This window comes from Sinocyclocheilus anshuiensis, unplaced genomic scaffold (genome assembly GCF_001515605.1).
Source record: "Sinocyclocheilus anshuiensis isolate Anshui unplaced genomic scaffold, SAMN03320099.WGS_v1.1 scaffold708, whole genome shotgun sequence".
In the NCBI taxonomy this organism is placed as follows: Eukaryota; Metazoa; Chordata; class Actinopteri; order Cypriniformes; family Cyprinidae; genus Sinocyclocheilus; species Sinocyclocheilus anshuiensis.
The window spans coordinates 2022495-2046060 of NW_015555881.1; the positions used below are offsets into that span (position 1 = coordinate 2022495).

Below are 23566 nucleotides of genomic sequence, written 5' to 3' on the forward strand. Positions count from 1 at the left end.
GGCTTGTTTATTCTAATCATTTTGACACATATAAGCAACAACAAATAAAGTAGTACTAGCTATTATGGTTAATGATGGTCTTTTAAGTTTCCATCATAACTAAATAAATAAACCAAGTCCTACAATTTTATTCTGTAAAGCCTGACATGTGAAATAACAGTCTAAAAAAAAAAACTATTTTTTTTGAACCTTTAGACAAAATATATATTTTATTGTTTGCATTTGTGTGGTTTTTTTTTTGGTTTTTTTTTAGTATCATATTACATACATCAAGTTTTTATGGCTCATATATTATGATATAGTGAGAATATGGAGGAAAAAACAGATCAGTTTTATTCTTAAACTGAGCACAAATAGGCAATTTGGTGCATATGATGACAATTATAAGAACAAAACGTGATGAAATTCTGATACGTGTAATGTAAATCATTGAGATCTTTATAATAGTAGATCAGATCCTTAAAATGATATAAATGTCAGTCTTCACTCTATATCTCCAATAATCTGTCTAAGTAAAATGAGATTTAAATGCTTAGGTTGATAATCAAATCATATAATGCAATGCAATCATGATTGAAAGATGAACAAATAAACATTCCTCAAAAACCTGATGATCATATTTGAACAATTTTTCTAAAAATGATGTATGGATAATCAGTCCATAAGTGTTCATCTTGATTATTACTTCATATGAAAGTTATTTTTTCATTTACTTTATAAAAATCAGTAAATATTTGACAGCAGAAAGACACGTGAAGCACGAGCTGAAGGTGATTTGCTGTTTTTCAGCAAAGTTTTGAAGATGTTGTTCATTTAGAAGCCATAGAAATATGTATCAAATATTATACAGTAGGATTTACAGAGTTAAATTCTCTCAATGTCATTTCTCATTCACCCAGTAGAGGGCAGCAGGGAGCAGAGCGCCACACCCCATCACAGCTCACCTCACAACAACACTGAATGCTGAAAACTCCCTGACATGCAGATTTACATTCTTATAAATACACTTGCATAAATGCATTCAGTGTATTGCTGTGAAGTGATTCAGACTGTATCTGTGTGTGTCTGATCTGACGCTATCGTCTGTCTCACCCTTCTCGGTCGATGTGCGGGAGGTGTTTCGGTGTCCCTCTGTACGGCCTCCTGTGAAACTGGGAGAAATCCAGTTTCTCCGGCTGAATGTCCCACGTAGCGCCTCTGTGAGCACAAGCACACACAAATCACAGCATTAACACACAAACAATAGGAATCATTAACTACAGTACATTTACACTTCAACTAAAGACCTAAAGTCACATTTTACCCCCAAAATAAAGAAAATTAAGCCTTTTTTTTTAACATGCATCGTGACAAGCTCATTCAAAGCTTCCATTTCTCCCTGATCCATTTAGGACTGTAAAACTCTGCTAAAATCCACTGAATAAATCAATACAAACTCAGAGCTTATTCTGAAAGGCGATATGGAGCTCTGAACGGATTATAGGGCATAACTCTGAATTAAAGCATTTGCAACCTGCACACTAAACTGAACAATCTACAAAAAACAGCTTACGAAATCTGTAATGTACACTGATGTTCAAAAGTTTGGGGTCAGTATTTTTTTTTTTCCTAAAGAAATTAATACTTTTATTTGTCAAGGATGCATTAAATTGCTCAACAGTGACGGTAAAGACATTTATATGCAATGCAAACGATTTATATTTCAAATGAATGCTGTTCTTTTGAGCTTTCTATTCATCAGAGAATCCTGAAAAATAAAATGTATCACCGTTTCCACACAAATATGGGCAGCACAACTGTTTTCAACATTGATAATAATCAGAAATGTTTCTTGAGCAGCAAATCAGTATATTAGAATGATTTCTGAAGATCATGTGACACTGAAGACTGGAGTAATGATGCTGAAAATACAGCTTTGATCACAGAAATAAATTACATTTTAACATATATTAATATTGAAAACAGTTCTTTTAAATGGTAATAATAGTTCACAATATTTCTGGTTTTACTGTATTTGTGATCAAATCAATGCAGCCTAATATTCAGCTTTGATCACAGGAATAAATGACATTTTACAATATATTCACATAGAAAACAGTTATTTTGAATTGCAGTAATATTTTTACACATGGCTCAAATCTAATAAAAGAACAACTAGCCTCTAGTGTGTGTGTGTGTGTGTGTGTGTGTGTGAGAGAGAGAGAGAGAGAAAGGCCTGAAGGTGACAGCCTCATTAATTAAATTTAGCCCGTGACAAGGTTTAAATTAGACTGTGAGTCTAATTTAGATGAAAATATTCACTGACTGCTGAAAATATGGACACATTTCAGCAGTCTGGATCGACTAATCGAAGACTGTTTTCCTTGATTCACTGAACAAAGATGTAAATGAACTGTGTGCATTTCTACAGTCTTTTTTAAATGAAATCATCACTAAGCCATATCACGAGTTTGGTTTTATTTCAATTATTCATGCAGCCCTACTATTATATGTCATTATTTACATGCCTAGATTTATTAAAAGTATGCGTGTGAATCTCACCCATGACAGTCCAGGTTTGCAGCCCAAATGTCCGTCCCCAAGACATCGAAAGAACAGTCTCTGTTTCCATTCTAAAACACACACATCATGAAAGTTTAAAAACATTAAAAAAAAAAAAACTTTCCTGATGACATCAATGTATAAATATGATATCTCACCTTCGCTGGGGCTCTGAACTGGTTGTTTCGTCCTCTGCTGCCTGATCTAGAACCAGAACCGGGTCGAGAACCTGAACTGGGTCTAGAACCGGTGCTGCCATTACTGCTGTGCTCCCAATCATCCTGAGAGAGACAAGAAGATTCATTCAGATTCATCTGACACTGGATGTGAGCATGGATACATTTACTAACTTGTTCAACATCTGCAGGATATGTTTAAAAATATATATACTTAATTCAAGGGGAAAACTAGTTTTCATACCCCGTTGACAGATATTTGATCTGGTTTCCCTACATGACTCCAAAATAATTTTAATAACATAAAAATAAGCACAAGATAATCTGAGCATGTCAAATGAGATTTCAGTTCAGTCAAACCAGGCAATGGTTGATCAGACGCAACTGAGCATGTGCAGCAGCAAAGCATGTGACATCAGCATGTCAGTGAATGTTCAGAGGACACAGCTCATTCAGTGACCTCATCGCATCACGTGACCTCAGACCACAATACTGTCACTGTGTCATTCACAATGCTCTCTCACACACTGCAAAGCAATATATATATATATATATATATATATATATATATATGTATATACATGCAGCACAGTGCATCTAACCTTTTCATGTGTACCGTCTTTAATATTTAATATACACTCAAATTAAGCATATGTCTGACAGCTTTAGTCTGCTCCAGTGTCACTAATGAGGGAACATTCAGAACACAGTGATGCATCGGTCTGCATATTCACGCATATACTGTATGTCTGCAGCGGTTTGACTGCACTGATGACATTATCAGAAATGAGATGGACGATGACCCTATTGTCTTCTGTAGAGCTGCTTTATAGCTGAATTGAATTCATTCATACTTTAATGAATTTTGCATCATCAGCACTGTTATTAAACTGAACTTGAATCAACATTGAACTGACTTGAGCTGAATAATGACACTATTGTCTTTTTAGAGTTGCTTTACAGCAAAGTATTGCGCCTTTTAATCTCATAATTCTGACTGTTTTATCTTGCAATTGCAAGTTTAAATGTGATAATCCAGACTTTTTCTCAGAATTTTTATTTTATATCTCACAGTCGCAAGTTATAAACTCGAGTTTGCATCTCGCAATTCTGACATTTTTCCTCAGAATTCTGAGTTTATATCTCGCAATTCTGTTTTTTTTTGTTTCTGTCGAAGAAACAAAATTAAAAAAGGTAACTGCAAATTTTCTCTCACAATTCAAAACTTTTTTCTTCTCTTTTCATCTTAGAATTGTGATATAAACTTATCTTAAGATATATCTTGTAATTTTGAGTTTATATATTACAATTCCTTTCTCAGAATTGCAAGAAAAAAATGTTAGAATTGTGAGATAAAAATTCACAATTATTAATTTTTATTGTTTTTCATTTTTTTCCTGTGGTCGAAACAAGCTTCCATAGTATTGTATAAAGCAGGGGTGGGGAACGTTGATCCTGGAGGGCCGGTGTCCCTGCAGGGTTTAGCTCTAACCCTAATTAAACACACCTGAACAAACTAATCAAGGTCTTCAGGATACAGGTAGGTATTTTTTTTTTCAGGGTTGGAGCTAAACTCTGCAGGACAGTGGCCCTCCACCCAATTAGTTACACTACTAGTTACTGCAAAAGTAATATTAATACAGTAACTAAGTTACTAGTTACTAGTAAAATATATTGCATGCATGCACAGTTTTAAGGCAGCTTTAATGGCCTTTTTGGTAACTTCATGACTTAACTTGCGACATAACTGCGGCATTGCATGCTCGTAATGTCTTTCGCGATTTGATATGAAATGATACTACAGCACGCGCCGGCGCCTTTGTGCGTGCAATTGAAGAGCACGTGCTACGAGCACAGTACCGTTCTCCGTGCTCATGTGACTCGCGCCTGGCGCTGAAGTAAAGTTGGAGCGCACGTCTGAAACGTCTCCGGTTTGATGTGGTCATAAAGACTTTCTGCGTTTAAATAATCTATGGTTCTCGTCACGAAAAAAAGAGACCGAAACAGCAGTTGTGAGTGGGGTTGCCAACCGTAGCCCCGCCCCTGCGTTAACAGCGTTAAATATTTTTAATGCGTTACACTGAAAAAATTAATCGCCTGCGTTAACGCGTTAATTTTGACAGCACGAATAAAGCACTGTATAAAAAATGTGCATAAGTGCACAGAAATCGGTTACAAAAAACGAAAGAATTGCAGCAGATCAGCTCTTGCTGAACAAAACTCTCGTCAAACTATCGACAGTACTTGCGATAAAAAAGAAAACTGACCAGAAAGAGTCTAATGAGAAAAAATATTGCATGGGAAGAAAATTATAATTTATTTGCTTTTGCATATGCTCACCAAATTTTGGCGCTCTCGAGAAACTTGCTTGCAAACGTTTGCGCACAAAGCTTTTGGAAAGGGAAATGCAATTGAAAATTGAAATAAAAAATTACCGAACTAATAAATAAAACATTTCAAATGAAACAATTTTTTCAAAATGTTTTACTCAATAGTGCCCCTTATGGCAACAAGTATGAAGTGCGCACTTGCACAGAGTTACAAATTGCGGACCGACACATTTCTGAATGACATGGCACAGGCAATCAAACTAGCAGAGCTAGAAATACTTGCATACAGTGCACTTGTGTTTTCATTTTAACATTAACATCTAGCTCCACTTTGACAAACAGCACGCCATCCAGGCACTTGTGATGTACTATTTACATCTATGATTTGGGATGCTCTAACCCCAATCTCGCACACTATTCAGGACAGACAGTATGTGAACTGGGACCCAGCGCTAGTTTGATGTTTCTGTGTCCATCAATATACTCATCTATAAAGTTTTCTGATGACAAACGCATCTGTTTCTGAACACCTAGAGTCATTTTCAAACATTTCTACACATCTTCAACACTAACACTGTCTCTGCACCAGAGGCGACTGCAACAGATGCTTTCACAGCTTCATCAGTTATAATAAGACAAATGACTTTTGACGAGCCGCTTGTGTCGGGTGTGAATAGGGTGTTACACAAGAGTTTCGGATCAGACACACATGCAAAACTCACTGGTTTGGATGAGCCCCTGCCCCGTGAGGATGACCAGCTCCCGTCAATCTTATCACTGCAGTCTTTTGTCCACTGAGAGACAGAGAGAGACACCATTAGTGTCAAATTTGATTTATTTGTTTTGATTATTACTTAATAAAACAGAATTATAGTGCATCATCTTCAACACAGCTTTTGAGGTGCGGTACAGGGTGTGAGGTGCCTGCATGTAGGGTCTGTTTTTCCTGTGAGGTGTGGGACGGGGTGCGTTATACCCAGAGCTGGGTAGATTACTTACAGATTGTAATCCGTTACTGATTCCAAATTCCAAAATAATCCATTACATTACACATTTTAGGTAATATAATCAGATTACTTTTGACCTAACTTGTTTATCACATTGATTTAAACAGGATAATCTTGTACCATATTGATGTAAAAATACAACGAGTAAGAAAATATATTTAATTCATTGTAATTAACAACATGAGGTGCATTAAACATTAAATAACATTACATCAAGGTTTCCCAAACTAGGGTTCATAAAGGAACGGAGTTGAATGAGTTTAATGAAAAGCTATTAATTCATTAAATCATAAAAATGTAAAAATAAATAAATCATTTTAAAATGAAACACTTACTAACAAAATTAAATATTGTATTTGTTTATCTGCATGTCATGTGACCATTAACCAACATCAGAGAATGTGATATGTGATATTAAATATTTATTTTAAAATCTCAGGGGTACTTCTAGTAAATATATTAGGTGAAAGAGGTTCAGATGACAAAAAAGTTTGGGAATCCCTGCATTACATGTAAATAAGAAATAGCGTGAATTTGTGCATTTTAATGTGTTTGAAAGACAAAAGCCTTACAAAGACATAGTAATACATGATTAAATAACCTTTAATTAATGTGTTCATCAGTAGTTGATGCAATGTTGAAACACATCTTAAACCTGAACTAATTTTTGTAAATACAGTGCTCAAATGCCATGTGACCACCTGACTAGTGACTGATCTCTGTGTGAATGTCCACAAAACTAACAGACTTTCTGAATGCGGTAGGATATTTTAGAGAGAATCAATAAATTATGAATAATTTATAGCTATTGTGCGAATAATATGTAATCATGTAATCCATAAAAAAAGTAACTGTAGTCTGATTACAAGTATTTTAAAATGTAATTTAATCTAATTACAAGTACTTAATTTTTGGAATCTGATTACGTAATCCAGATTACATGTAATCAATTACTCCCAGCTCTGGTTATACCTGCGAGGACTGGGACGGGGTATGAGGTGTGGGTCGAGGTGTGTTTTACCTGTGAGGTTCGGGACAGGGTGTGTTTGAACTGTGAGGTGTGGGACAGGGTGTGTTTGAACTGTGAGGTGTGGGACAGTGTGTGATTTACCTGTGAGGTGTGGGACAGGGTCTTGTCCACATCCTGTTCGGTTTCGTTTTTGTCGCTCAGGAGTCCCTGCACCTGGTACTCCAGCACGTAGCTGTCGATGAAGCGCTCCAGCTCCTCGATCTCCTGCGAGCGCGGGCTTCCCGCCTCTGACGATGCTGACGCTACCGATGAGCTCTCCATGGCAACCAGCCCAGTGGGGGGAGGGAAGGGAGCTGTGGGCAGGGCAAAGAGAAAAAGGAAGTTGTTAGTAATGTGAAAAATAATGTGAATTGCCATTTCAAATGGAGAATACAAATTTTATAATATATTTTTATGATTATTCACAATGATTTTTATGACAATTATTTAATGACATCCAAATGTACATTAATGTTATGTTAAGCATTTTAAAATCTAACAATATTTGATATTTCTTTTTTTTTTTAAATGAAAATCACTCTGAAGCAATCAAAACTCTGATGATCTGGAGCTCATGCTGCAGTCAGTGCAGATCAGTCACATCGACCCCTGACTGAGACTCATTCAGACTATGACACGCTGCAGTTCATCTGCTTCACCAGTGGCGGCAGCAGAGCCACAGAGAGCCACAAACATAATCGATTCATAAAGTCCTGTCTGCTTCTGCTTTACCAGTCCATCTGTCTCTCCTCTCATCTTTCACCTCCAATCGGTTTCTTTTCTTACTCTCTTTACTCTTAGAAAAGTCAAAAGTATTTTTAGTAAAAAAATAAAAAAAACTTAAGCAAACTAGCTTTAAAAATAACTAATTTTTTTCATTCAAAAAGTAATTACATAAGTATTCAGTTGTAGCAGTATTCAGTCAAAATATAAATTCCCAAAAATAATACTTAATTACAGTATCAAAGTACAGTTACTCAAGAGCTTCACACGCCTGCTTTTATATTTATTCCTCCATTGGGTTTTGCATTACATATTGACGGCTCTGGGCGGGACGACATGCCCCGCTTACACCAGGTGACAGACACAGAGAGAGAGAGACACAGGGAGAGAGAGAGAGAGAGAGAGAGAGAAAGGGAGAACTGGTAATCTGGTGTTAAATCAATACTTGAATCTTGGCCAAGCAAAGAGGATTTACAACTGGAGCAGCACCATCTTACCAGCACACATCCAAAATAACACCCGCAAGAACCCTGTGCTCCCATTTATAAAAACACATCTGCTCATATTTAAGATCATTTACTTGGTTTAGTAACTGTTCTTTGCACCACCAGTAATCTGTGAATTGAACCCTTGTGTACATATTCATCATGCTCCCAAGCACAGCATTAAAGTAACTAGAGATCTGACAGATCCAGTGAGAGACAGCTATAGAGTAAAAGAAAGACTGACAAAGCCAGACCAGTGGAAATAGAAACAGGAAGCACAAGCATATGACAGGACGTCTAATTGCTGGAAGACAGAGAATATTGTGGGCATACGAAGAAGATGATCTACATTTGCAGCTGTTCTATCATCTGTCCAACCTACTGATCTATTATCAATGTCTGCTCCACAGCACAGCTCATTCTGGTTAAAAACTGAGAGGCCAACTGACCAACATACTCCAGTCACATACTCTCAGGGACTTATGTTATGATAAGGGGCAGATTTTGACATTTATTAGCGTTTTGACAATCCTCAATATATCACCAGTGTATTACAATTTCCACACAAATATGAAGCAGCACAACTGTTTTCAACATTGATAATAATCAGAAATGTTTCTTGAGCAGCAAATCAGTATATTAGAATGATTTCTGAAGATCATGTGACACTGAAGACTGGAGTAATGATGCTGAAAATTCAGCTTTGATCACAGGAATAAATTACATTTTAACATATATTCACATAGAAAATGCCCATTTTAAATTGTAATAATATTTCACAATATTACTGTTTTTTACTGTAATTTTGATAAATATTTGCAGCCTTGGTGAGCAGAAGAAACTTCTTTCAACAAAATTAACTAAATGAGACCCCAAACTTTTGATAGTGTGTGTTTATATTTTAAATAACAAATAAATTTAGCAATAAAAAAAAGACTAAAATCTATTTCTCTATCTCTTTTCTTCCTGTCCTTTCTCAAGTTTTGTTTGATTTATATATATAAAATATTCGTTACATATTCAAATTCTCATGCTTCCATGTTACTTTTTCTTTCACTTGAACATGTTAGTTTTAGTGATATATTCCACATCAGACACTTCAGAGAATGTAAACAAAAGGTGTGTGTGTGTGTGTGTGTGTGTGTGTGTGTGTGTGTGTGTGTGTGAGATATAAGCTGCACCACATGAGATGATCAGGATTAGAAGCGTGAGAACTTTCATTGTGTCAGTAGATTCAGACGGATAGCTTTAATGAGTCGAGTCAGGATTGGAGATCTCTACTGACTCCAGCATGATCATCTGTCAATGACACACTTCATTTAAAGGGGTCCTATTATGCTTTTTCACTTTTTTAATTTTAGTCAGATCCTTCGCTCTGACAACACTAACCACACACAAAATACTATACTTTATTATATTGTTAAATGATATTACATTTGAGAGTTTAAACAATATTGCAAGTGATTTTGTCATGTGTGTCATGCAGATCTAATGAAATCCTTTGACAAGCACAGATTTATTTTCTGTGTTGACACACTTCCTATTGAAACAGGAAGTTAAGGAGCATCAAAATAGCTCACCCCTCTTTCATAAATAGCCAATAGTTTTTATTTACATTACAGCCATGAACCATTTGTTAGTCATAATTAGGGCTGCACGATAAATCGCATGCGATATTTAACGCACAGCCCTAGTCATAATTTTGGGGGCGTGACATTCTCGTTCTAGAGAGCATTTGATTGGACAAAAATCTGTATAGTGCAGGATGAGTCATCAATATTTTTGCTCCATTTTCCCAGAAGAGAAAGACTGTTAATTTGTTAAAAATAAGGACATCTGTCTGACTGATGGAGCCTGTTTTTACTATCATCCTCATACGGGTACTAGGGTTAATGCAGTAAACTAAAACTAAAACAATAATAAAAAAATTGTTTTATTTAAATTTAGTTACCTGAAATAAAAACATTAACTGAAATACAACATTTCTCATTCTAAAACCAACAAATGAAAATAATATAAACTAAATAGACATTAAAAAAAAACGTCATAAAATGACTAAAAACAGAAAATATCAAAAAATGTTATTCAAAATATTACCAAAAACTAGGGCTGCACGATTAATCGAATGCGATTGTCATGCGCATTTTGATAGTAATGCCGGTTCTGTAATCAGCAGTAAATCATCATCACGTGCTTTCAGATGGAGCAGAATTTACTACACATAGCCGTAGTTCACTGACAAGTTACGCAAAAAAAATCGCAGACGATTTTATTGCGCGATTATGAAATCGAAGAAATCGTTTGCGATAATGACAGCTGTTTGCATAGCTTCTCAGTGAACTACGGCTCTGTGAAGTAAATGCTGCTCCATCTGAAAGCATGTGAAAATACCACATTTAATAACATATTTTTACTCCAAACTCACTTCTGTGAGATGATGTGGCTTCTTACACAGAATAAGGCACGCAACATATTTCATAGTATTTAAGCAGCGATAGGCATTTTCTGGGTTTCTTCTGCGAGGCGTATTTGGAGTTTCAGCGCGAGAGCGCCCTCTGGCCTTTGGATAGAGATTTACTGCTGATCACAGAACCGTGCTTCACTGAAAGATACGCATGACAATCGCAGCTTCTGTCGAATCGCGATCTCGATTCCATTTCGATTTATCGTGCAGCCCTACCCTAAACAACAACTCACAAACCTCTGGCGACTACCCAGAACACCCATGCAGCCACACACAAACCAACACACTAGACAAACCAAATATAAACCACCCTGAACACCCTAGCAACCGGCCTTCGGATGGAGATTTACTGCTGATCACAGAACCGTGCTTCACTGAAAGATACGCATGACAATCTCAGCTTCTGTCGAATCGCGATCTCGATTCCATTTCGATTTATCGTGCAGCCCTAAAAAAACTATAAGAGTATAACCAAAAAACTAAAATAAATCTGACAGGTAAGCAAAAGTAAGCATCCATAAATCCTTGTACATGGTGCAAACAAACACATGAATTATGAAAAAATTGTCACTTTACAGTGCAAAAGATGAATGAATGAATGAATGAATGAATGAATGATGCATTTATATAGCGCTTTATTGTGTATTGTTGTACACCCAAAGTGCTTTACAATCATGTGGGGGGGTCTCTCCTCAACCACCACCAGTAAATATTATTACTGAAGACATAAATGCTTTATAAAATTTAAGCTTCACATTTCAGCTTATAAACCCTCCTGTATGATGTGCATTATAAGAGCATTGCTACAGGACAAATGTCTTTTCGGTGCATGTATACAAATGCATGAGTAGGAATGAGCTGCAAATTTCATTAGGTTGGAAATCAGAAAATATTTCAAACATTATGTTGGAAATAACAAAATAAATCTCTAAATAGTTGTTGACAAAGTCTTTAATATAATGAGCAGCCTTGTTTAAACTGGCAGAAAAATAGCCTAAACATACCCACATTTGGGGAAAAATCTGTTTAGCCAGAAATAAGATTAATTGAGCTCTCATTAGGGCTTTTCCATTAGCCGCTCACATAATGGTGCCCGTGACAATGAACATTTCTCATTTCATGCAGAATTTAATTCCTCTGGATATCATCATGTCAAGTCTAAATGAGCAAACGTCTCTGACAGGACAGTCACAGCCTCGGGCGCTACGACACGCTCTCTGCTAATGGAGCTAATGCACATCCTGCACCGCTTCACCGCTACAACTGCTGTTTACACACACATGGAGATTCTAGAACACACTGAGAAACAAACCAGGAGAATTCTGAAACAGATAAACTCCAAAATGAACCTAAAGAAAACATGCAATGTTTAACCTGATTTAGGTGTAAAACATTTTTTTTTGTCCTTTCTCAAGATTTCTCAATGATACTAAAATAACACTGAAACAAACTAATAAACTTAATGTGATGCATATTTGTCATACCTAAATAACATAAATTAAACAGGTAAGATTTGTATAATAGTACTAATAAAATAAATATGTTTTATTTATCATAAAATAATTGAATATTGCTTGTTCCACATCTAGCAATATTTTAACCGTGTTCATGCTTTTTAACTGAATAAATTAAATTGTTTTGACAATTAACAAATTTGTGTTGATTCAAAGCAATCTGAATGAATGCATTTTGAAAATATGACTATGATTTCAAAATCAAATATAGTTAAAGAGAATAATAATCTATGCCATACTTTATTTATTTATTCCCATTTAATTTTTATATGACTGACAAATATACGCCACGTTAAGTTCATTAGTTAATGTTAAAACTTTGTGATCCAACAAATTTTAAATGCAATTCAAATATATAAATCTTAAATTTAGGCCTAATTATAGAGCCAGACATGATTTGATTGAACTGCGGATCCTATTAGGCAGTAAAATTATTGGTTAATGCTATTTCTCCTTGATTACATAATCAGAAAAGTTTCTTCAGAGGCAGAAAAAGATATTACAATATAAAAAAATAAAATAAAAAATAAAACATGACTTTTAGGATGCAAATTGTTAAAGGTTTTTATGTGTTTTTTGCTCACATTTCTAAACATCGATTGCATCATATAATAATTGCTGTTAATAGTGTTCATCGTCTGTTTGATTACGTCTTTAATTGATTTTTCCGTATATTTCTGCCATATGTACATTAACTGACAGTCACCACTGATAAGCTACCACTAAATATTGTAGAAACTTTATTTGCTGTAAAGTTGCTTTGTAACGTGAAAAGCGCTATACAAATAAACCTGAATTGAATTACTAGTGGCCAACCACTAGAGTAACTAGTAATATTCTGCATTAGAGTTGCTGGCAGTGTGAATGGAGATTAAAAATAACATATCTGCAATTATTATAATAATAACAGCTTCCAACCAGAACAGCTTCCATCTACATACACAAACACATGAACCACAATCAATGACAACAGCACAGCTACACTAACACAACAGTATAACGTGTGTGTGTGTGTGAGTGTGTGTTCAGCTGTTTAATGTGGGTCTAATTTCCCACCAAAATAGTTCCTTCCTCCAGCACTGCAGTAAAATCCCTGTCTGTCTGACTGATGGTGTCTGTCTCACTGCTCTCTGATCACCTCACAGCAGAGCCGTCAGTCTGCAGACACTCACAAAGACCACCGGAAACTAAGACAAAGAGAGAATCTGACAGAGAGAAGAAGAGGAGAAGAAATCAAAGAAGAAAGGACAACAAAGAATGAGAGAGAAAAAGAAATTGCTTCAATTCTAATTTTATGTTGTTGTTTTTACTTCTAACTATGATTTAATTAGAATATTATGCATTTAGGCAACAGTAATATTGTGAAATATTATTGCAATATTAAATAGCTGACTTTTATTTGAATATATTTTAAAAAGTAATTTATTCCTGTGATCAAAGCTGAATTTTCAACATCATTACTCCAGTCTTCAGTGTCACATGATCCTTCAGAAATCATTCTAATATGCTGATTTGCTGCTTAAGAAACATTTATGACTATTATCAATGTTCACATTTTTCATATAATGTCCTGCTTCATATTTTTGTGGAAACCATGCATCTTTCAAGATTCTTTAATTAATAGAAAGTTCAAAATTATATATGGGTGTGTGTGTGTGTGTGTGTGTGTGTGTGTGTGTATAGAACAAAGCTGAGTCCTGTGTGTGTGTGTGTGTGTGTGTGTGTGTGTGTGTGTGTGTGTGTGTGTGTGTGTGTGTGTGTATAGAACAAAGCTGAGTCCTTAACCATCTTCAAGAAACGACTAAAAACACATCTGTTCCACCTTTATTTGACCCTCTAACTCTAACACTTTCTATTCTACTTCATCTATATTTATCTACTTTTTTTATTTACTTATTTTTTTTTTATAAAAAAAACCAAGTGAGTGGGTGGATGGAGCAATAAATAGAAGCATATGTTGAACCTGGAACAACACAAAGAGCAAATGTGGAAGCAAAATAAGAGAAGGGTGACAGCAGGGAGACACTGTGCGCTGATAGTGATGCTGTGTGTGTGTGTGTGTGTGTGTGTGTGTGTCTGGTTTGTTGTCTGGTCCAGTAGAGTGTGTAAAATCCTCCACGTGTGTTACACTCGCTCACAACAGCTGTTTGAACAAAGAGCTCACAGACACGCCCCACACACACACACACACGCCGGCATCATCACAGCGGTGACATCAGCATGATGGATGACTTTCCCAACATGTTCCATCAGTGCATGCTATTCCAGAGAAAAATCATGTTCTTTTTCACGATCATGCATCAAAATCTTTCTGAAACAACTGTTAATAATAAAACATCATAATGAACAATAATATCCACAATCCAACTGAATCCCAATGATTTGCAAGAATATTCACTTTCACCCATAAACATGTGGCATTATGCTGTTTCACATTGTCACTGATGCATCTTTAATTATAACTATGGTTTATGATTAAAAGGTCCTATATATATATATATATATTCACGTGAGCAAATGTGTGAATGTGTCAAACACACAATCACACACTGACGGGAAGTTCAAAGTCTCATGGACACTTTGCCCTGGTGCAATATAAAGAAATATCCAGCGTTTACTATCAGACTGTAATAACTGAGCAAACACTTTCAAACACCATCACAGTCCCTGATAAACACAAACATGCAAACGTGCTTAAGAGACAGAGAGAGACACAAACGCCACAGATATCACCAATCAGCATATTAGAATGATTTCTGAAGGATCATGTGACACTGAAGACTGGAGTAATGATGCTGAAAATACAGCTTTTCATTACAGGAATAAATTACAGTTTACAATATATTCACATAGAAAACATTTTTTTTTAATTTGTAATAACATTCACAATATTACTGTTTTTACTGTATCCAGTCCCTCATTTGCTCCTCCTGTGGTCAGCCGATGTCTAACACATGGATTCTGACACCGAGGTGCTGTTGTTCGTTAAATATCATCACATTTCTTCACTACGATGGACTTTAGGATCTACTGGGACAATGATGAAACCTGGAGCCCTTGAACTGAAACAACGATCAATCACATCAGCAGTCAATACAATCTGTGTGCAAACCATTTAACTCTCACCAGCACAAACACTTGAGGAATGTGTGTGAAATGCCTGAGTTTCTCTAGATCTGACTTGACCATTTTTAACAGAATGACAAAACAGCATTCAGCTTTCACAGACTAAGATATTAGCCACACTTATTATGAATAATATCTACAATAAATGATACAGTTTTTAAAACTTTTGTGCTTCTTGTTAGGCAAAAGTGAAACTATCGTTCAAAAGTTTTTATTTTGAGAATTGTTTTTAAAGAAATTAATATTTTTATTAATCAAGGTTGCAATTGATCATAACTGACAGTGAAGATATTTATAATGTTACAAATAAATTCTAATTCAAATAAATGCTGTTGTTTTGAACTTTCTATTCTTAAATCCTTACAACATTCTATCACAGTTTCCACAAAAATATTGGGCAGCACAACTGTTTTCAACATTGATAATAATCAGAAATATTTCTTGAGCAGTAAATCAGCGTATTAGAATGATTTCTGAAGAATCATGTGACACTGAAGATTGGAGTAATCATGCTGAAAATTCAGCTTTGCATCACAGCAGTAAATTACATTTTAAAATATACTCGCATAGAAAACAGATGTTTCACAATATTTTTGTTTTTACTGTATTTTTTAACAAATAAATGCAAGCTGAAGAGACTTCAACTTTAAACAGTTGAATTAGAAATCTAAGTTGACAGCATGCTGCTCAGCATTTCTAACAGATGTTTTGTCTTGAGAGTTCTCCTGACATCACAAAGGTTGGAGCTCTGATTGACAGCCATGATGATGTCAGCCGGTTGTCAAGACGACACCTTTCAGTCACATCAGCACCAGTGCAACGCTGACAACAGGATGCCAGTCAACTGTTCTCATCCAACATCATCACAAAACACATCTGGATCAATTTTGTCTGATCAAAGGCCTGATTTTCTGTTCCTGAAGTCCGCCTGTTTGGATTACATAACCACATGACCCGTCATGTTCAGTGTGAGTGAGTTGTTTTTAGGGGTGGCACAATTAATTGAAATAAAATCAAAATTGCATCATGGCTTAGTGTGATTATCAAATTGCTCACTGGTTTAACATCTGAAAATTAAGAAATTAATACAGTCATAAATATTAGTATTGTAATTTTACAGTTGTAAAGTAAAATTAAAATCAATACTATGTATTAATTAATACTAAAATTAATATTATTTTATTTTTTTTATTTATTTTATTAATACTATATTGGTTTTCTTAAATACTAATTTTTTTATCATTTATAATTAAAAATATTACAAAAGTTAGATTTCTTATTTTATTTTATTTAGTCGTTTTTTATATCTGTTTTTAGTAGTAGTGATATGAATCTTTTTTATACATATTGATTTATTTTGTATTTAAATATATTGCCATATTAGCTTCACATGGCAAATTAAACATTCAACAATACAATATAATAAATACAAACATTTCATAAAATTCAACTTAGACAAACAGACATGCATACAATTCTATAAAAGATTTTTTAAATGTACTTGTGATTAAAAAAATTGCAAAAGATATTCTGGGTCCTTAAAAATTTGTCTTGATAAAAATCGTTGATATTCTGGGTCATTACAAATTTGCCAGACCAAATAAATTATGTTTTATAGACAAGTCAGGCATATTGATAAAAAAAAAAATCACAACATTTTGGCCAAATTGTGCGGCCCTTCAGACAAGCACAGCAAATCTGGAAAGTATTTTTAATTGCATATTAATTCACCATTGGATTTTTTTCCCAAAATCGTGCAGCCCTGGGGAGGATTATCAAAATAAAGCCTGAATCGTCCAAAACATCTAATAGAATGAACCACAGTAGGGCTGCACGATAAATCGAAATGGAATCAAGATCGCGATTCGACAGAAGCTGCGATTGTCATGCGTATCTTTCAGTGAAGCACTGTTCTGTGATCAGCAGTAAATCTCCATCCAAAGTACAGAGGGCGCTCTCGCGCTGAAACTCCAAATACGCCTCGCAGAAGAAACCCAGAAAATGCCTATCGCTGCAGCTGAATAAACAGAAGATTCAACTGCTTTCATTGATTCAACGTGACTAATAAACACACGACTACGGCAATATACAGTTTATCTGAGTTCTTATTATTATAATTTTCATTAAAATAAAGTATATTTATAATGCAATGCCTTTATCACTGCTTAAGCGCATGACAATCGCATTCGATTAATCATGCAGCCCTAAACCACAGAGACCAAAAGATCTTCAGAGACCAATGATCTTCTCAAAATCAATGTATCCCTAAGGAACAGAGTTTTCTGAAACTCCAGGAAAGGGCTTTAGTGCTGGAAATGATGGTGCATGTGTAAAACTAAAGCCAAGCAGCACCAGATTAAAAGAAACAATACATCTATTGTTCTGTTCTAAAGCAGAACCTCAACTAGAACAATACCAAACTTTCACTCAAACTACAGGATCTAATCAGTGTAGAATCTTATTCTTCAGCACGTGATCACAGCTTAACTCAAAACAACCCAAGAAGAAATCAACAGCTATTGAACAACATCAGCTCAATGAATGAGGGGTGATTCACTTACAACCAATTATGATTAATTCACAGATCAGATCTTGTTGAATATCAATGCTCAAATCTAGTGATCAGGTTCCTGATGCCTTATTGAATGGCGAACACCACTGTATATCAAATCTTGATGTGGTTCATCTTAAAATGGTCATATACTGCCTGATTAGCTGATATAATCAGTCGAACATATAGTACCAATACAGCTGTTAAACTTCTGTTGAACACATCTTAATATTTTCTAATCAAGTTAAACTACAACCAAACAGGTCTTCAAATAACATAAACCGGACAGAAGTTCAAGCATCGGTTAAACTAATTTATTCTCTAAACATTTAAAGCACAACCAAACAGAACTCACCAAACAGCATCTACAATCAGTTGAATTGCACTGAACAAAAGCTTTTTAAAACAGATAATGCTGTGCTCTCCGTACTGTAGAACCTACAATGAACAACATCACCCACAACAATGCAACGTCAAATGCATTCATCCAGCTTACGGCGGTCAGCAGCACACTGCACACTGTTATCCAGGACAAATAAGCATTGACACTACAAATGCTAAAACTTAAAATTTAGCAAAATCTTTGCATTTGTAGAGACAGTCAGTATAAAACTTCTGTTTAAACGGTCTTTCTGTAAACAAGCACAGTAATATGAGAATATGCTGAGCGTGCAAGATATTAAACTACTTTTAACTACAGGCCCACAAAACTAAATTACAGCCGGAAAGGGAGAGACAACACACACACACACAAATTTGTCTCTACCTCTCTCACACACTCATGATCTGATCTGAATCCCAATGGAATGCGATGAGATTCAGCAGCTCTGATTGGCCGAAGAAGCAGGAAGTGAACACATTCCACACACTTTCCAACTCACACAGCACCACAAACCACCAATGAGAAGAACAGACACTGTCAGACTGCACCAATCAGAATCTTAATTCATGATGAGGGCAGCAGGGAGGCTAAAACAGCCCTATCAGCACTGCTCTATGAGACAAACAAAGCCTCTCTTGTCAAGGAATAGATTTTATTCAACAAGAGGTGAAATTACATGTGCATTATGATGTTAGTGTTCACAGTATACATCATCCCTCAGCATAACTTAATATTATTACTATTAGTCAACTGTTCTTAGAGTCAATTGCAAACCCAAATATTGAAGAACATGAAGCTGTCTGTGAATGTTTGAATATTATTTTAAAATGTAAATAAATGTTACTTATGAAGTAATATAATAACAATCCAGGGAACTTATTTACATTTCAGAGCATGTTGAGCTATGAAACACGAGCCAGTGAAACAGCCATACTCTGTCTGACAATCTAGGCAAAACTTGACCTCTAATTGAACTCCAAATTCTTTTTATACAAAGCCACAACATTTACCACGATTTAGCAAAATCAGCATATCACCCAGTTATTAAAATAGTTCTATTGTATATAGTTAACAGTCTTTGCATCATTTCAGGTTTGCTCATTTTTTCATTATTTCATTTCATTATATATTTGTTTATCTTTTTATATATGTTATGTACAGTCTATGAAGCGGACAAGATTTATATTTCATTGCAGGTTGCATTCTGTATATAACTAAGTGCATATGACATAAAAAGCTTGAATCTTCCTGTGACACTACGAGACAAATTAATTAATTCTCACAAGTTAATTTCTTGTTCGTATAGAGTTAGGTGATTTGTTTCAAAAACATTTTTTGTTATGCTGGTTGAGAGTCTCTTCACATCCCAACAGCAATCACTAAGTTAAGTGGTCTACATGTATTTATATGTATTTATATTGTCTGTGGAAGGCGTACGACCATAAAATGTTCGTCCAATCATATCCCTCGGTCCGAGGACTACGATAGGCTGTCCTACCTGCCTGTGAACATGTGTATTTGCATACCTCCGCGCACCCTGTTCACACAGACATATGTCATCAGCACGTTCCATTGCGCTATTGCAGACCGAGTGAGAATGGAAGGCGTTATTATTGAAATATTATGCACTTTGTATGTTTTCTCACTGGTGAATGAGACATGAGCTAATCTGACAGTATTGCATTCAACCCTCCACCAACACTGTCTCTCATCGTGTCTAAATCACACACATCTAAATCACACTGAATCCACTGCTCGGAGTTAGACTTAAGTGTCACAGATAAGTGTATATAGTCAAAGGACATTCTTATTATACTAATCTAGAGTTTATATTATTAACTGTACAGTTCTAATGAAGAGTGAAACTGCTCTGCTATCTGATGCTCTCAGACTGACATGTAGACATGTGTAGACATCTCTCTCTCTCTCTCTGTACATCCATATATTATATCCTGAGAAATTCACAGTGATTTGTGAGACAGCTCCAATCCCTTGAAAATGTTTCTCCCTGTATATTTAAACTGACTTAAGTTACATCACTAAAACAAGCATAAATGTGACTACAGAACTATATAAGTAATAAAACCGTAAGAGATTAATATGATTATTTAAAGCATGTATTCAGTACAATTATGCTGAATATGTCCTACCTGATATCCAAACTAGTGGCCTAAATGCTACTGTTTTATATGCTGAATCAGACAAATCCAGGATCTCATAAATTACCAGCCAGCTGAAGGTCAGAGAGTGAATTAATATAATCAGACACTCTTGAAAGAATAGTTCAACCAGAAATATTCACTTACATCACTCACCAATGCATTCTCTGCAGTGAATGGGTGTCATCAAAATGAAAGTCCAAACAGCTGACAAAAACATCACAATAATCCACAAGTAATCCACACCAACTTTAAACGGTTGCTTCTGGCCAAAATATGAGTCTATAGTCTATAATAACGCTTCCTCCAGTGAAAAAGTCTATCTGCTTCAAACATCAAAATCCACCCACATATTTGTTTAGAACTGTTTTGGTCTGTATTAGCTCATAAACAGTGCTTGATCTGTGCAGATTTCTCTCCTGATTCAGACCCGATGACACCGAAGAAAACAATATTATGGATAGAGGAAGCAACAGAAGCAATGGTTTGAAGTTAAAAATGCCTTGATGGATTTGTTTCTTACAAAAATGCAGCTTTTTCACTTCACAAGACATTAACTGATGGACTGGAGTGGTGTGGATTATTGTGATGTTTTTATCAGCTGTTTGGACTCTCATTCTGACGGCACCCATTCATTGCAGAGGATCTATTGGCGAGCAAGTGATGTAATGCTGCATTCCTCCAAATCTGATGAAGAAACAAACTCATCTACATTTTAGATGGCCTGAAAGAAAATAAAATTTCAGCATATTTTCATTTTGGGTGAACTTTAATAGAAATAACCAGTATATCAGTTGAAAAAAAAAGGGCCTATATATCACTAGTGTAAATGCAGCCCAGCTGCGTGTCACTGCTGATGAGGAGGGTGAAGCAGCAGGGGAAGATCAGGGCTGTTTAACTGCACTACATGCAGGCATATGTGCAGGGGCGTAGATTACGTGGGGGACGTGTCCCCCCCACTTTTAATATCACGTAAATTCGTCCCCCGCACTTTTTCGGGCAAGTGTGTTCGCATAGAGGTTTTCAAGAGCCGGTGTGAATAAATATAGATTTAAATTCAAAGAGACAGTATAGTCTGTGCATGATCTGATGTTTTATTCGGACCCAGATTAAGGCGAGATGAACATCGCGGAGCGCTAAACACTCATGCAGTGTGTTTCATTCATACTCGAAGCCGGAGGTGCTCTTGCGCAGAAAGTCGTACAAGGAAATGGACAAAAGCGTCCAGCTATCGCTGTATGAACAGTTGTTTTCACAGAAATGCGTGTTTGTGGCCCTGCCCGCGTCTGATGCAACCATCGGAGATCGATACGATATGAAACCGGTAATACAGTCCAGAACCGATCATCAGGAGAGTGCAACAACTCTCATGATCGAGATGAGGATATTTACATAGACACCGACAGATCCCAGATCAGTTAATCACCTAACACTAACATATCTGACAGTTTATTTTCCAAAAATCATAACATTTGTGCCTTTATTGCTTTAAATTCGTTCCCTATTATGGCTTGAGATTTTAAAAACAGCAACAATGAAACCAAAACACACACAGTGATCAGAAGAATCTGAGCTGTCATCAGGTTCAATCAGAACGCCAGACATCTGTCATTTCTCTGTGATCAAAGCGCCGCCGCCGCGGCCAGATCAAACCGATACATTCTATCAGTAACAAGATACAAAGTTGCGGATCTCAGCTCGTGTGAAGTGTTACAATGTATCGCAGACGTTCCATCCGGTCGCGCGCTGTTACTACAGGCTGCGCTGGCTACGCCACAGTAAACACCCCAAACCGGCGAGACATTCAGATCTGCGGCCAAACACACGCATACACTCACCCGAGATCTGCGATCGGGCCTGCGGGGATCGCCGGGTGTCCTCCGGGGTTATATCCGCCCGGTCATGAGTGTTTCCCGTGGACAGAGACGTGTCCGGGAGGGAGATATTAGCCTGCGTTCCTCTCTCTCTCTCTCACACACACACACACACACACTCGCGCTCGCAGGGATGAGAATGCAGGAATGTGACGTTTAGTCCGGTTTGCTGACAGGACACGCGCACAAGGCAACCGGGGATTATGGGAATTTGAGTTCAAAGAGAATGTCTATTTATAAGGAATATCTTGTTGAATGGTTAATCTATTCTGTGGTATCTTATCTCATTGTAAAATATTTTATTTTATTTTCGATTCAGTTTATTTTATTTTTGCACTGATGCTTTGGAAATATTGTTTGTATAAAAATTTTTTAAAAAAAGTCATGCCAATAAAGTACTTATAGGCCTAAATAAAATAAAATAATATAAAGTTAAAGCGAATTTATCTATAAATGTATATATCTATGAATAAAACGAAAACAATTGTCATTTTAATTGTTAAATGTCATGAATTACCATTTTATTATCAAAAGGCAGTCTAACTTGAAAAAAATGTCATATATTTTTTCCTTACTAAAATGTAATATCATGGCATTTTGATATATACTATAGTACTAAAGTGCATTCATTTTTATTTTTTATTATATTATATTTTATTTTATTTATAATGCCATGGCAGTTTGATGTATGTCACCAAAATGTATTTGTTTTATTTTATTTGATTTGTATTGATGCATTGGAAATGTTGCTAAAGTATTTAAGAAATAAACTAAATAAAATGTATTTATTTATAAATAACCTGTGAATGATACCTAACCTAAAAACAGTTTGTTTGTTTGTTATTGTCCTTATTTTATTTTATATTTTATTGGTGCTTTGGAAATATTGTTTGTAAAAAGATCATACAAATACTTAAATACTTAAAAAGTATTTAATATAAAAAATAATAAAATTTATGAATATATATATATAATCTATATATATTTTATTTATTTTTATTGACATTTTAAGTAGTATTAAGTATTAAAATAAATGAATGAAATTAAGTATCTAACTAAACGAAAATGTTCCAAAAGCACCATGATACATTACTTTTTTTGGTGTATCATGGGTTTCTTTCACTTACAAAAACATATCATGGTACTTTGATATACACCATAGTACTAAAATGTATTTACCATGGTATTTTCATGATACTCTAAGGTTTTTGTACAATAATACCAC

The 23566-nt window shown here is 35.5% G+C and overlaps 1 protein-coding gene across 3 annotated transcripts in view; it reads right to left on the reverse strand.

The window, feature by feature from the left end:
• The window catches only part of LOC107675792 (CBP80/20-dependent translation initiation factor-like), a 74802-nt gene that overhangs the window by 47323 nt on the left and 3913 nt on the right, over nucleotides 1-23566 (reverse strand). For 2 of the 3 annotated variants that reach the window (XM_016470255.1, XM_016470252.1), the window contains exons 1-6: nucleotides 22306-22512; nucleotides 7166-7377; nucleotides 5770-5841; nucleotides 2700-2822; nucleotides 2542-2612; nucleotides 1093-1197 (exon numbers count right to left, since the gene is read on the reverse strand). In XM_016470255.1, coding sequence (XP_016325741.1) covers nucleotides 1093-1197; nucleotides 2542-2612; nucleotides 2700-2822; nucleotides 5770-5841; nucleotides 7166-7345 — 551 coding nt within the window. In that variant the 5' untranslated portion in view covers nucleotides 7346-7377; nucleotides 22306-22512. Of the gene's footprint in view, nucleotides 1-1092; nucleotides 1198-2541; nucleotides 2613-2699; nucleotides 2823-5769; nucleotides 5842-7165; nucleotides 7378-22305; nucleotides 22513-23566 lie in introns of those variants that run through there. The other variant, XM_016470253.1, reaches the window with a different exon arrangement.